The 14,118-nt window shown below is 47.7% G+C and overlaps 1 protein-coding gene across 1 annotated transcript in view; it reads left to right on the top strand.

Moving 5' to 3' along the window:
- Positions 1-14,118, top strand: part of LOC144487377 (SLAM family member 5-like) — a 70,211-nt gene that overhangs the window by 17,999 nt on the left and 38,094 nt on the right. The window contains exon 3 of the mRNA XM_078205463.1: positions 243-551. Within this exon, the coding sequence (XP_078061589.1) occupies positions 243-551 (309 nt within the window). The remainder of the gene's footprint in view (positions 1-242; positions 552-14,118) is intronic.

Below are 14,118 nucleotides of genomic sequence, written 5' to 3'. Positions count from 1 at the left end.
CTTGGCACTGCCACCATGGCTCGTGTTGGCATTGCCGGGGCCACTGCCAGGACATATCCCCCACAACCAGAGCTGAGGGGGGGGGGGCTATACTTGCGTGTGTGCCCCTGTTGTAGTCAACACGACTGGTTTTCATTTTTGTAATCCTGACATCATGCTTGCCACACCACTGGATGGACTGATGCGGAGAGGGCAGGAGTGGTGATGTCAAGCCTGCTTTTCTCCCTCTCTTGTTGTTGCAGGTTTGGGACAGTGTGAAGCAAACAGAGTCTTGGTGAACGGCACACTGGGAAAAGCAGTCAGGTTAACCCCTTCATCACCGATGCGGCCAGATGTGGAAATTACATGGTGGAAGCAAAAGGTCGTAATCTGTCAACGTGCATCAATAACAGGATGTAACCCCGAATTCGGAAACAGAATCACGTTAGATGTCAATGATGTTACAATGGAAATTAAGTCCCTTCAATCAGCAGACGCAGGGCTGTATCAAATCAAAGCTGGTAAAGATTCGGATATTGAAAATCAAGAGGAATTTGAGCTGAGACTTTACGGTAAGCAGTCAGTTTGGGCACCGTCCCTTTATCCAGTTGATAAACAGGAAAGTGTGAAAACTATGTCATGACTTTCAGCCCAACAATCAAGAGAGAAACTGCTCGGTGACCAGAACTCAGCGAGGTGGAGCCGTCAGACAGTCAAAATTGATGATGATGATGAAGTGGAGGGGATCTGAGAGAGGGTCAGAGCATAGAGGGTATTACTCAGCTTTTAATTCAAACCCCCTCCAAGCATTCCAGTTTAATGAGATAGATAAGAACAGGAGTCAACTCTTTAATTCATTCATCAATTTCTCTCTTTAGATACCAACTCAAACTTAACAGTTGCAACTCTTGGCAACTGGCAAGGTATCTCGAGGGGATGGGTGTGCAGGCAGTGCAATGTTCCTCTTGCACTATGTTTGAGGTGAGGGACGACGACAGTGTCCCTACTGATTACACCTGTGGGAAGTGCACCCATCTGCAGCTCCTCCAAAACCGTGTTAGGGAACTGGAGCTGGAGTTGGAGGAACTTAGGATCATCAGGGACGCAGAGATGGCCATAGACACAAGCTTTAGGAATACAGTTACTCCGAGGATTGAAAACAATGGGTGACGGTGAGAGGGGCTGGGAGGAAGCAGTCCGTGCAGGGATCCCCGGTGGTCGTTCCCCTTAGCAACAAGTATTCCGCTTTGGATATGGTTGAGGGGGATGACATACCAGTGGGGAGCCGCAGTGAGAGGATCTCCAGCACTGTGTCCGTCTCTGTGGCTCGGGAGGGAAAGGGGGAGAGCGGGAGGGCGATAGTTATTGGGGACTCGTTAGTTAGAGGGATAGATAGGAGGTTCTGTGGCAGCAAAAGAGACTCACGGATGGTATGTTGCCTACCGGATGCCAAGGTCCGTGATATCTCAGACCGTGTTTTCCAGATTCTGAAGGGGGAGGGGAAACAGTCACAAGTCGTGGTGCACATTGGTACCAATGACATAGGTAAGAGAAGGGACGGGGATTTAAAGCAGGAATTTCTGGAGCTGGGCTGGAAACTGAGAGCCAAGACGAAACATGTGGTCATCTCTGGTACGTTGCCGGTACCACGTGATAGCGAGTTGAGGAACAGGGAGAGAGTGCAGTTAAATATGTGGTTGCAGGGATGGTGTAGGAGGGAGGGTTTCAGATACGTGGATAATTGGAACACGTTCTGGGGAAGGTGGGACCTGTACAAACAGGACGGGGTGCACCTGAACCAGAGGGGCACCAATATCCTCGGAGGGAAATTTGTTACGGCTCTTCAGGGGGGTTTAAACTAATTTGTCAGGGGAGTGGGAAAGGGAGTTGTAGTCCAGAAGTCAGTGAGGGTGGTGAGGTATTGGGGAAGGTATCAGGGTCAAGGGTGGGTACTGGTAGACAGGAAGGTGGGTTGAAGTGTGTCTACTTCAATGCAAGGAGCATCCGGAACAAGGTAGATGAACTTGGGGCGTGGATTGGTACTTGGGACTACGATGTTGTGGCCATTACGGAGACGTGGGTAGAACAAGGACAGGAATGGTTGTTGGACGTTCCGGGGTATAGATGTTTCACTAAGTGTAGGGAAGCTGGTAAAAGAGGTGGAGGAGTGGCATTGTTAATCAAGGATAGTTTAACGGCTGCGGAAAGGCACTTCGTGGGGGATCTGCACACTGAGGTAATATGGGCTGAAGTTAGAAATAGGAAAGGAGCGGTCACGTTGCTAGGAGTTTACTATAGGCCCCCAAATAGTAATAGAGATGTGGAGGAAGAAATTGCTAAGCAGATTATGGATATGTGTGGGGGTCACAGGGTAGTTGTCATGGGGGACTTTAACTTTCCAAATATTGATTGGAACCTTTGTAGGTCAAATAGTTTGGATGGGGCAGTTTTTGTGCAGTGTGTGCGGGAGGGTTTCCTGACACAATATGTGGATGGGCCGACTAGAGGTGAGGCCACATTGGATTTGGTACTGGGAAATGAACCGGGCCAAGTGTTAGATTTGGTTGTGGGAGAGCAATTTGGAGATAGTGACCACAATTCGGTGTCTTTTGTTATTGCAATGGAGAGGGATAGGGCCGTACGGCAGGGCAAGGTTTACAATTGGGGGAGGGGTAATTATGATGCGATTAGGCAAGAATTAGGGGGCATAAGTTGGGAACAGAAACTGTCAGAGAAAGGAACTAATGAAAAGTGGAATTTTTTCAAGGAACAAATACTGGATGTCCTTGATAGGTATGTTCCTGTCAGGCAGGGAGGAAATGGCCGAGTGAGGGAACCATGGTTCACGAAAGAGGTGGAATGTCTTGTGAAAAGGAAGAGGGAAGCTTATGTCGGGATGAGGAAACAAGGTTCAGATGGCTCGATTGAGGGTTACAAGTTAGCAAGGAATGAGCTGAAAAAGGGGCTTAGGAGAGCTAGGAGGGGACATGAGAAGTCCTTGGCGGGTCGGATCAAGGAAAACCCCAAGGCTTTTTACTCTTATATGAGGAATAAAAGAATGACCAGGGTGAGGTTAGGGCCGGTCAAGGACAGTAGTGGGAACTTGTGTATGGAGTCAGTAGAGATAGGCGAGGTGATGAATGAATACTTTTCTTCAGTGTTCACCAAGGAGAGGGGCCATGTTTTTGAGGAAGAGAAGGTGTTACAGGCTAATAGGCTGGAGGAAATAGATGTTCGGAGGGAGGATGTCTTGGCAGTTTTGAATAAACTGAAGGTCGATAAGTCCCCTGGGCCTGATGAAATGTATCCTAGGATTCTTTGGGAGGCAAGGGATGAGATTGCAGAGCCTTTGGCGTTGATCTTTGGGTCCTCGCTGTCCACGGGGATGGTGCCAGAGGACTGGAGAATGGCGAATGTTGTTCCTCTGTTTAAGAAAGGGAATAGAAATGACCCTGGTAATTATAGACCGGTTAGTCTTACTTCGGTGGTTGGTAAATTGATGGAAAGGGTCCTTAGGGATGGGATTTACGACCATTTAGAAAGATGCGGATTAATCCGAGATAGTCAGCACGGATTCGTGAAGGGCAAGTCGTGCCTCACAAATTTGATTGAATTTTTTGAGGAGGTAACTAAGTGTGTTGATGAAGGTAGGGCAGTTGATGTCATATGCATGGATTTTAGTAAGGCGTTTGATAAGGTCCCCCATGGTCGGCTTATGATGAAAGTGAGGAGGTGTGGGATAGAGGGAAAGTTGGCCGATTGGATAGGCAACTGGCTGTCTGACCGAAGACAGAGGGTGGTGGTCGATGGAAAATTTTCGGATTGGAGGCAGGTTGCGAGCGGGGTGCCGCAGGGATCAGTGCTTGGTCCTCTGCTCTTTGTGATTTTTATTAATGACTTAGAGGAGGGGGCTGAAGGGTGGATCAGTAAATTTGCTGATGACACCAAGATTGGTGGAGTAGTGGATGAGGTGGAGGGCTGTTGTAGGCTGCAAAGAGACATAGATAGGATGCAAAGCTGGGCTGAAAAATGGCAAATGGAGTTTAACCCTGATAAATGTGAGGTGATTCATTTTGGTAGGACAAATTTAAATGTGGATTACAGGGTCAAAGGTAGGGTTCTGAAGACTGTGGAGGAACAGAGAGATCTTGGGGTCCATATCCACAGATCTCTAAAGGTTGCCACTCAAGTGGATAGAGCTGTGAAGAAGGCCTGTAGTGTGTTAGCTTTTATTAACAGGGGGTTGGAGTTTAAGAGCCGTGGGGTTATGCTGCAACTGTACAGGACCTTGGTGAGACCACATTTGGAATATTGTGTGCAGTTCTGGTCACCTCACTATAAGAAGGATGTGGAAGCGCTGGAAGGAGTGCAGAGGAGATTTACCAGGATGCTGCCTGGTTTGGAGGGTAGGTCATATGAGGAAAGGTTGAGGGAGCTAGGGCTATTCTCTCTGGAGCGGAGGAGGCTGAGGGGAGACTTAATAGAGGTGTATAAAATGATGAAGGGGATAGATAGAGTGAACGTTCAAAGACTATTTCCTCGGGTGGATGGAGCTATTACAAGGGGGCATAACTATAGGGTTCGTGGTGGGAGATACAGGACGGATATCAGAGGTAGGTTCTTTACGCAGAGAGTGGTTGGGGTGTGGAATGGACTGCCTGCAGTGATAGTGGAGTCAGACACTTTAGGAACATTTAAGCGGTTATTGGATAGGCACATGGAGCACACCAGGATGATAGGGAGTGGGATAGCTTGATCTTGGTTTCAGATAAAGCTCGGCACAACATCGTGGGCCGAAGGGCCTGTTCTGTGCTGTACTGTTCTATGTTCTATGTTCTTTTAACTCCTTTACTGAACTTTAACCCTTAACTAAACATAGAAAAACTACAGCACAAAACCAGGCCTTTCGCCCCACAAGTTGTGCCGAACATATCCCTACCTTTTAGGCCTACCTATAACCCTCCATTCTATTAAGTCCCATGTACTCATCCAGGAGTCTCTTAAAAAACCCTATTGAGTTTGCCTCCACCACCACTGACGGCAGCCGATTCCACTCGCCCACCACCCTCTGTGTGGAAAAACTTCCCCCGAACATTTCCCCTGTACCTACCCCCCAGCACCTTAAACCTGTGTCCTCTTGTAGCAGCCATTTCCACCCTGGGAAAAAGCCTCGGAGAGTCCACCCGATCTATGCCTCTCAACATCTTATACACCTCTATTAGGTCTCCTCTCATCCTTCGTCTCTCCAAGGAGAAAAGACCGAGCTCCCTCAGCCTATCCTCATAAGGCATGCCACTCAATCCAGGCAACATCCTTGTAAATCTCCTCTGCACCCTTTCAATCTTTTCCACATCCTTCCTGTAATGAGGCGACCAGAACTGAGCACAGTACTCCAAGTGGGGTCTGACGAGGGTCTTATATAGCTGCATCATTATCCCCGGACTCCTAAACTCAATCCCTCGATTGATAAAGGCCAGCACACCACACGCCTTCTTAACCACCTCCTCCACCTGCGGGGCCGATTTCAGAGTCCTATGGACCCAGACCCCAAGGTCCTTCTGATCCTCATTAACTGAAATTAGATACCAACTTTAAGAAATATCCCTGATGTAGAATCTATTTTCTCTCTCAAGAGTCCTTCAGGGCACACTTCTTCCGATGGTTAATCTCTATAGAGTTATCATTGGCAAATGAATCATAGAAACCCTACAGAACAGAAAGAGGCCATTCGGCCCATCGAGTCTGCACCGACCACAATCCCACCCAGGCCCTACCCCCATATCCCGACATATTTACCCACTAATCCCTCTAACCTACGCATCTCAGGACAGTAAGGGCAAGTTTTAGCATGACCAAAGGACTACACATATCTTTTATTTACAAATTCTTCACTTGCTTCCAGAAGATTCTCCGTCAATCAGCCAGTTGTGTAACCAGAAACTGATCACACGGCTCGAACAGCCAATGAAATTACTTGGAAACGACGCCATTATGCTTAGTTCACATGGCATGTCATTCACATAAAGGCAACAAAATCTGATGCCACCAAGTCTACTGGAAAGTAAACAACTTCCTACATTTGGTCAACACAGCCTCAGATCACAGTTCCCAGACCAGATTCCTGACTCAGAGCGACTTTACATCCTGCATCTGGATTTAATTCTAAGTTGACCAAAAATCCCAGCATGTTTAACTCTCAGCTGGAATAGCCATTTTGAAGCCACTATTGCTATTATTGTTAAATCATTGTTGTAGCCATCTTTTCTCTGTCCACAGTCCCTCCTCTTAATGCTGGAGTACAAAGCTAAATGGATCACAGACTATGACCCAACTCTTTCCCAACTAGATAGTATCAAAATCCAAAACTAACTATTAACATGTTGCAAATGTTATAATTAGAATTAACAGAATTCTCATTTTCATAACATTTCCATATGCAAATCCCTGGTCCAAACTGGGCCATTCTTTTGTATCCCACTCCGTTTATATGGGGATCTAGATAAGTCTTAAACGTTCCCAGTGTGTCCGCCTCCACCACCTTGCCCGGCAGCGCATTCCAGGCCCCCACCACCCTCTGTGTAAAATATGTCCTTCTGATATCTGTGTTAAACTTCACCCCCCCTCACCTTGAACCTATGACCCCTCGTGAACGTCACCACCGACCTGGGGAAAAGCTTCCCACCGTTCACCCTATCTATGCCTTTCATAATTCTATACACCTCTATTAAGTCTCCCCTCATCCTCCGTCTTTCCAAGGAGAACAACCCCAGTTTACCCAATCTCTCCTCATAACTGAGCCCTTCCATACCAGGCAACATCCTGGTAAACCTCCTCTGCACTCTCTCCAAAGCCTCCACGTCCTTCTGGTAGTGTGGCGACCAGAACTGGACGCAGTATTCCAAATGCGGCCGAACCAACGTTCTATACAACTGCAACATCAGACCCCAAATTTTATACTCTATGCCCCGTCCTATAAAGGCAAGCATGCGATATGCCTTCTTCACCACCTTCTCCACCTGTGACGTCACCTTCAAGGATCTGTGGACTTGCACACCCAGGTCCCTCTGCGTATCTACACCCTTTATGGTTCTGCCATTTATCGTATAGCTCCTCCCTACATTATTTCTACCAAAATGCATCACTTCGCATTGATCAGGATTGAACTCCATCTGCCTTTTCTTTGCCGAAGTTTCCAGCCTATCTATATTCTTCTGGAGACTCTGACAAAGCTCCTTGCTATCTGCAAGTTTTAGAGAGGCAGCTCTGTGAATTTTGTGGGTGTTTTGGAGAGGCAGCTCTGTGTATTTTGTGGGTGTTTTGGAGAGGCAGCTCTGTGAATTTTGTGGGTGTTTTGGAGAGGCAGCTCTGTGTATTTTGTCGGGGTTTTGGAGACGCAGCTCTGTGTATTTTGGGGGGGTTTTGGAGAGGCAGCTCTGTGTATTTTGTTGGTGTTTTGGAGAGGCAGCTCTGTGTATTTTGGGGGGTTTTGGAGAGGCAGCTCTGTGTATTTTGTCCGTGTTTTGGAGAGGCAGCTCTGTGTATTTTGTCCGTGTTTTGGAGAGGCAGCTCTGTGTATATTGAGGGGGTTTTGGAGAGGCAGCTCCGTGTATTTTGTCGAGGTTTTGGAGAGGCAGCTCTGTGTATTTTGAGGGGGTTTTTGGAGAGGTAGCTCTGTGTATTGTGAGGGGGCTTTGGAGAGGCAGCTCTGTGTATTTTGTCCGTGTTCTGGAGAGGCAGCTCTGTGTATTTTGAGGGCGTTTTGGAGAGGCAGCTCTGTATTTTGAGGGGGTTTTGGAGATGCAGCTCTGTGTATTTTGAGGGGGTTTTGGAGAGGTAGCTCTGTGTATTGTGAGGGGGCTTTGGAGAGGCAGCTCTGTGTATTTTGTCCGTGTTCTGGAGAGGCAGCTCTGTGTATTTTGAGGGCGTTTTGGAGAGGCAGCTCTGTATTTTGAGGGGATTTTGGAGATGCAGCTCTGTGTATTTTGAGGGGGTTTTGGAGAGGCAGCTCTGTGTATTTTGAGGAGTTATTGGAGAGGCAGCTCTGTGTATTTTGTTGGTGTTTTGGAGAGGCAGCTCTGTGTATTTTGAGGGCGTTTTGGAGAGGCAGCTCTGTGTATTTTGAGGGCGTTTTGGAGAGGCAGCTCTGTGTATTTTGAGGGAGTTTTGGAGAGGAAGCTCTGTGTATTTGGTCGGGGTTTTGGAGAGGCAGCTCTGTGTATTTTGAGGGGGTTTTGGAGAGGCAGCTCTGTGTATTTTGTCGGGGTTTTGGAGAGGCAGCTCTGTGTATTTTGAGGGGGTTTTGGAGAGGCAGCTCTTTGTATTTTGTCGGGGTTTTGGAGAGGCAGCTCTGTGTATTTTGAGGGGGTTTGGAGAGGTAGCTCTGTGTATTTTGGGGGGTTTTGGAGAGGCAGTTCTGTGTATTTTGTCGGTGTTTTGGAGAGGCAGCTCTGTGTATTTTGAGGGTGTTTTGGAGAGGCAGCTCTGTGTATTTTGAGGGGGTTTTGGAGAGGCAGCTCGGTGTATTTTGAGGGGGTGTTGGAGAGGCAGCTCTGTGTATTTTGTCGGTGTTTTGGATAGGCAGCTCTGTGTATTTTGAGGGTGTTTTGGAGAGGCAGCTGTGTATTTTGAGGGTGTTTTGGAGAGGCAGCTCTGTGTATTTTGAGGGCGTTTTGGAGAGGCAGCTCTGTCTATTTTGAGGGTGTTTTGGAGAGGCAGCTCTGTGTATTTTGAGGGGTTATTGGAGAGGCAGCTCTGTGTATTTTGTTGGTGTTTTGGGGAGGCAGCTCTGTGTATTTTGAGGGCGTTTTGGAGAGGCAGCTCTGTGTATTTTGAGGGCGTTTTGGAGAGGCAGCTCTGTATTTTGAGGGGGTTTTGGAGAGGCAGCTCTGTGTATTTTGAGGGAGTTTTGGAGAGGAAGCTCTGTGTATTTTGTCGGGGTTTTGGAGAGGCAACTCTGTATTTTGAGAAGGTTTTGGAGAGGCAGCTGTGTATTTTGGGGGGTTTTGGAGAGGCAGCTCTGTGTATTTTGGGGCGTTTTGGAGAGGCAGCTCTTTTTTTTTTCGGTGTTTTGGAGCGGCAGCTCTGTGTATTTTGAGGGAGTTTTGGAGAGGAAGCTCTGTGTATTTGGTCGGGGTTTTGGAGAGGCAGCTCTGTGTATTTGGTCGGGGTTTTGGAGAGGCAGCTCTGTGTATTTTGGGGGGGGTTTTGGAGAGGCAGCTCTGTGTATTTTGTCGGGGTTTTGGAGAGGCAGCTCTGTGTATTTTGAGGGGGTTTTGGAGAGGCAGCTCTGTGTATTTTGTCGGGGTTTTGGAGAGGCAGCTCTGTGTATTTTGAGGGGGTTTGGAGAGGTAGCTCTGTGTATTTTGGGGTGATTTGGAGAGGCAGCTCTGTGTATTTTGTCGGGGTTTTGGAGAGGCAGCTCTGTGTATTTTGTCGGTGTTTTGGAGAGGCAGCTCTGTGTATTTTGGGGGCGTTTTGGAGAGGCAGCTCTGTGTCTTTTGAGGGGGTTTTGGAGAGGCAGTTCTGTGTATTTTGTCGGTGTTTTGGAGAGGCAGCTCTGTGTATTTTGAGGGTGTTTTGGATAGGCAGCTCTCTGTATTTTGAGGGGTTATTGGAGAGGCAGCTCTGTATTTTAAGGGAGTTTTGGAGAGACAGCTTTGTGTATTTTGTGGGGGTTTTGGAGAGGCAGCACTGTGTATTTTGAGGAGTTATTGGAGAGGCAGCTCTGTGTATTTTGTTGGTGTTTTGGAGAGGCAGCTCTGTGCATTTTGAGGGCGTTTTGGAGAGGCAGCTCTGTGTATTTTGAGGGGGTTTTGGAGAGGCAGCTCTGTGTATTTTGAGGGGGTTTTGGAGAGGAAGCTCTGTGTATTTTGAGGAGTTATTGGAGAGGCAGCTCTGTGTATTTTGTCGGGGTTTTGGAGAGGCAGCTCTGTGTAATTTGTTGGTGTTTTGGAGAGGCAGCTCTGTGTATTTTGAGGGAGTTTTGGAGAGGAAGCTCTGTGTATTTGGTCGGGGTTTTGGAGAGGCAGCTCTGTGTATTTTGGGGGGGGTTTTGGAGAGGCAGCTCTGTGTATTTTGAGGGGGCTTTGGAGAGGCAGCTCTGTGTATTTTGTCGGGGTTTTGGAGAGGCAGCTCTGTGTATTTTGAGGGGGTTTTGGAGAGGCAGCTCTGTGTATTTTGTCGGGGTTTTGGAGAGGCAGCTCTGTGTATTTTGAGGGGGTTTGGAGAGGCAGCTCTGTGTATTTTGGGGTGATTTGGAGAGGCAGCTCTGTGTATTTTGTCGGGGTTTTGGAGAGGCAGCTCTGTGTATTTTGGGGGGTTTTGGAGAGGCAGTTCTGTGTATTTTGTCGGTGTTTTGGAGAGGCAGCTCTGTGTATTTTGGGGGCGTTTTGGAGAGGCAGCTCTGTGTCTTTTGAGGGGGTTTTGGAGAGGCAGTTCTGTGTATTTTGTCGGTGTTTTGGAGAGGCAGCTCTGTGTATTTTGAGGGTGTTTTGGAGAGGCAGCTCTGTGTATTTTGAGGGGGTTTTGGAGAGGCAGCTCTGTGTATTTTGAGGGTATTTTGGAGAGGCAGCTCTGTGTATTTTGAGGGGTTATTGGAGAGGCAGCTCTGTGTATTTTGTTGGTGTTTTGGAGAGGCAGCTCTGTGTATTTTGGGGGCGTTTTGGAGAGGCAGCTCTGTGTCTTTTGAGGGGGTTTTGGAGAGGCAGCTCTGTGTATTTTGAGGGAGTTTTGGAGAGGAAGCTCTGTGTATTTTGTCGGGGTTTTGGAGAGGCAGCTCTGTGTAATTTGTTGGTGTTTTGGAGAGGCAGCTCTGTGTATTTTGAGGGGGTTTTGGAGAGGGAGCTCTGTATTTTGTCGGGGTTTTGGAGAGGCAGCTCTGTGTATTTTGAGGGTGTTTTGGATAGGCAGCTCTGTGTATTTTGTTGGTGTTTTGGAGAGGCAGCTCTGTGTATTTTGAGGGGGTTTTGGAGAGGCAGCTCTGTGTATTTTGAGGGGTTTTGGAGAGGCAGCTCTGTGTATTTTGTCGGGGTTTTGGAGAGGCAACTCTGTATTTTGAGAAGGTTTTGGAGAGGCAGCTCTGTGTATTTTGGGGGGTTTTGGAGAGGCAGTTCTGTGTATTTTGTCGGTGTTTTGGAGAGGCAGCTCTGTGTATTTTGAGGGAGTTTTGGAGAGGCAGCTCTGTGTATTTTGAGAGGGTTATGGAGAGGCAGCTCTGTGTATTTTGTCGGGGTATTGGAGAGGCAGCTCTGTGTATTTTATTGGTGTTTTGGAGAGGGAGGTCTGTGTATTTTGTCGGTGTTTTGGAGAGGAAGCTCTGTGTATTTTGAGAAGGTTTTGGAGAGGTCGCTCTGTGTATTTTGTCGGGGTTTTGGAGAGGCAGCTCGTTGTATTTTGAGGGGGTGTTGGACAGGAAGCTCTGTGTATTTTGTCGGTGTTTTGGATAGGCAGCTCTGTGTATTTTGAGGGTGTTTTGGAGAGGCAGCTCTGTGTATTTTGTCGGGGTTTTGGAGAGGCAGCTCTGTGTATTTTGAGGGTGTTTTGGAGAGGCAGCTCTGTGTATTTTGGGGTGATTTGGAGAGGCATCTCTGTGTATTTTGTCGGGGTTTTGGAGGGGCAACTCTGTGTATTTTGAGAAGGTTTTGGAGAGGCAGCTCTGTGTATTTTGTCGGGGTTTTGGAGAGGCAGCTCTGTGTATTTTGAGGGAGTTTTGGAGAGTCAGCTCTGTGTATTTTGAGGGCGTTTTGGAGAGGCAGCTCTGTGTATTTTGCGGGATTTGTGGAGAGGCAGCTGTGTGTATTTTGAGGGTGTTTTGGAGAGGCAGCTCTGTGTATTTTCTCGGTGTTTTGGAGAGGCAGCTCTGTGTATTTTGGGGGGGTTTTGGAGAGGCAGTTCTGTGTGTTTTGTCGGTGTTTTGGAGAGGCAGCTCTGTGTATTTTGGGGGGGTTGTGGAGAGGCAGCTCTGTGTATTTGTCGGAGATTTGGAGAGGCAGTTCTGTGTGTTTTGTCGGTGTTTTGAAGAGGCAGCTCTGTGTATTTTGTTTGTGTTTTGGAGAGGCAGCTCTGTGTATTTTGTTCGTGTTTTGGAGAGGCAGCTCTGTGTATTTTGTCAGTGTTTTGAAGAGGCAGCTCTGTGTATTTTGTTGGTGTTTTGGAGAGGCAGCTCTGTGTATTTTGAGGGGTTTTGAAGAGGCAGCTCTGTGTATTTTGTTTGTGTTTTGGAGAGGCAGCTCTGTGTATTTTGTTTGTGTTTTGGAGAAGCAGCTCTTTATTTTGTCGGTGTTTTGGAGAGGCAGCTCTGTGTATTTTGTTGGTGTTTTGGAGAGGCAGCTCTGTGTATTTTGAGGGCGTTTTGGAGAGGCAGCTCTGTGTATTTTGTGGGGTTTTGGAGAGGCAGCTCTGTGTATTTTGAGGGAGTTTTGGAGAGGAAGCTCTGTGTATTTTGTTGGGGTTTTGGAGAGGCAGCTCTGTGTAATTTGTTGGTGTTTTGGAGAGGCAGCTCTGTGTATTTTGAGGGGGTTTTGGAGAGGCAGCTCTTTGTATTTTGTCGGGGTTTTGGAGAGGCAGCTCTGTATTTTGGGGGGGTTTTGGAGAGGCAGCTCTGTGTATTTTGAGGGGGTTTTGGAGAGGCATCTCTCTGTATTTTGAGCGTGTTTTGGAGAGGGAGCTCTGTGTATTTTGGGGGGGTTTTGGAGAGGCAGCTCTGTGTATTTTGAGGGTGTTTTGGAGAGGCAGCTCTGTGTATTTTGTCGGCGATTTGGAGAGGCAGCTCTGTGTATTTTGAGGGTGTTTTGGAGAGGCAGCTCTGTATTTTGAGGGGTTATTGGAGAGGCAGCTCTGTGTATTTTGTTGGTGTTTTGGAGAGGCAGCTCTGTATATTTTGAGGGAGTTTTAGAGAGGCAGCACTGTGTATTTTGAGGGGGTTTTGGAGAGGCCTCTGTGTATTTTGTCGGTGTTTTGGAGAGGCAGCTCTGTGTATTTTGAGGGTGTTTTGGAGAGGCAGCTCTGTGTATTTTGGGGGGGTTTTGGAGAGGCAACTCTGTGTATTTTGAGAAGGTTTTGGAGAGGCAGCTCTGTGGATTTTGTGGGGTTTTGGAGAGGCAGCTCTGTATTTTCTCGTGGTTTTGGAGAGGCAGCTCTGTGTATTTTGGGGGGGTTTTGGAGAGGCAGCTCTGTGTATTTTGAGGGAGTTTTGGAGAGGCAGCTCGGTGTATTTTGAGGGGGTGTTGGAGTGGCATCTGTGTATTTTGTCGGTGTTTTGAAGAGGCAGATCTGTGTATTTTGATTGTGTTTTGGAGAGGCAGCTCTGTATTTTGTCGGTGTTTTGGAGAGGCAGCTCTGTGTATTTTGTCAGTGTTTTGAAGAGGCGGCTCTGTGTATTTTGTTTGTGTTTTGGAGAAGCAGCTCTGTATTTTGTCGGAGATTTGGAGAGGCAGCTCTGTGTATTTTGAGGGGGTTTTGGCGATGCAGCTCGGTGCATTTTGGGGGGGTTTTGGAGAGGCAGCCCTGTGTATTTTGGGGGGTTTTGGAGAGGCAGCTCTGTGTATTTTGGGGGGTTTTTGGAGAGGCAGCTCTGTGTATTTTGTCGGGGTTTTGGAGAGGCAGCTCTGTGTATTTTGAGAGGATTTTGGAGAGGCAGCTCTGTGTATCTTGTCGGTGTTTTGGAGAGGCAGCTCTGTGTATTTTGTCGGGCTTTTGCAGAGGCAGCTCTGTGTATTTTGAGGGGATTTTGGAGAGGCAGCTCTGTATATTTTGTCCGTGTTTTGGAGAGGCAGCTCTGTGTATTTTGTCCGTGTTTTGGAGAGGCAGCTCTGTGTATTTCGAAGGGGTTTTGGAGAGGCAGCTCTGTGTATTTTGTCCGGGTTTTGGAGAGGCAGCTCTGTGTATTTTGTTCGTGTTTTGGAGAGGCAGCTCTGTGTATTTTGTCGGGGTTTTTGAGAGGCAGCTCTGTGTATTTTGTGGGTGTTTTGGAAAGGCAGCTCTGTGTATTTTGAGGGTGTTTTGGAGAGGCAGCTCTGTGTATTTTGTGGGGTTTTGGAGAGGCAGCTCTGTATTTTCTCGGTGTTTTGGAGAGGCAGCTCTGTGTATTTTGGGGGGGTTTTGGAGAGGCAGTTCTGTGTATTTTGTCGGTGTTTTGGAGAG

Source organism: Mustelus asterias, unplaced genomic scaffold, assembly GCF_964213995.1.
Source record: "Mustelus asterias unplaced genomic scaffold, sMusAst1.hap1.1 HAP1_SCAFFOLD_760, whole genome shotgun sequence".
Lineage (NCBI taxonomy): Eukaryota > Metazoa > Chordata > Chondrichthyes > Carcharhiniformes > Triakidae > Mustelus > Mustelus asterias.
Note: the sequence above shows the minus strand (reverse complement) of the source record. Positions and strands in the feature narration are given on the sequence as shown.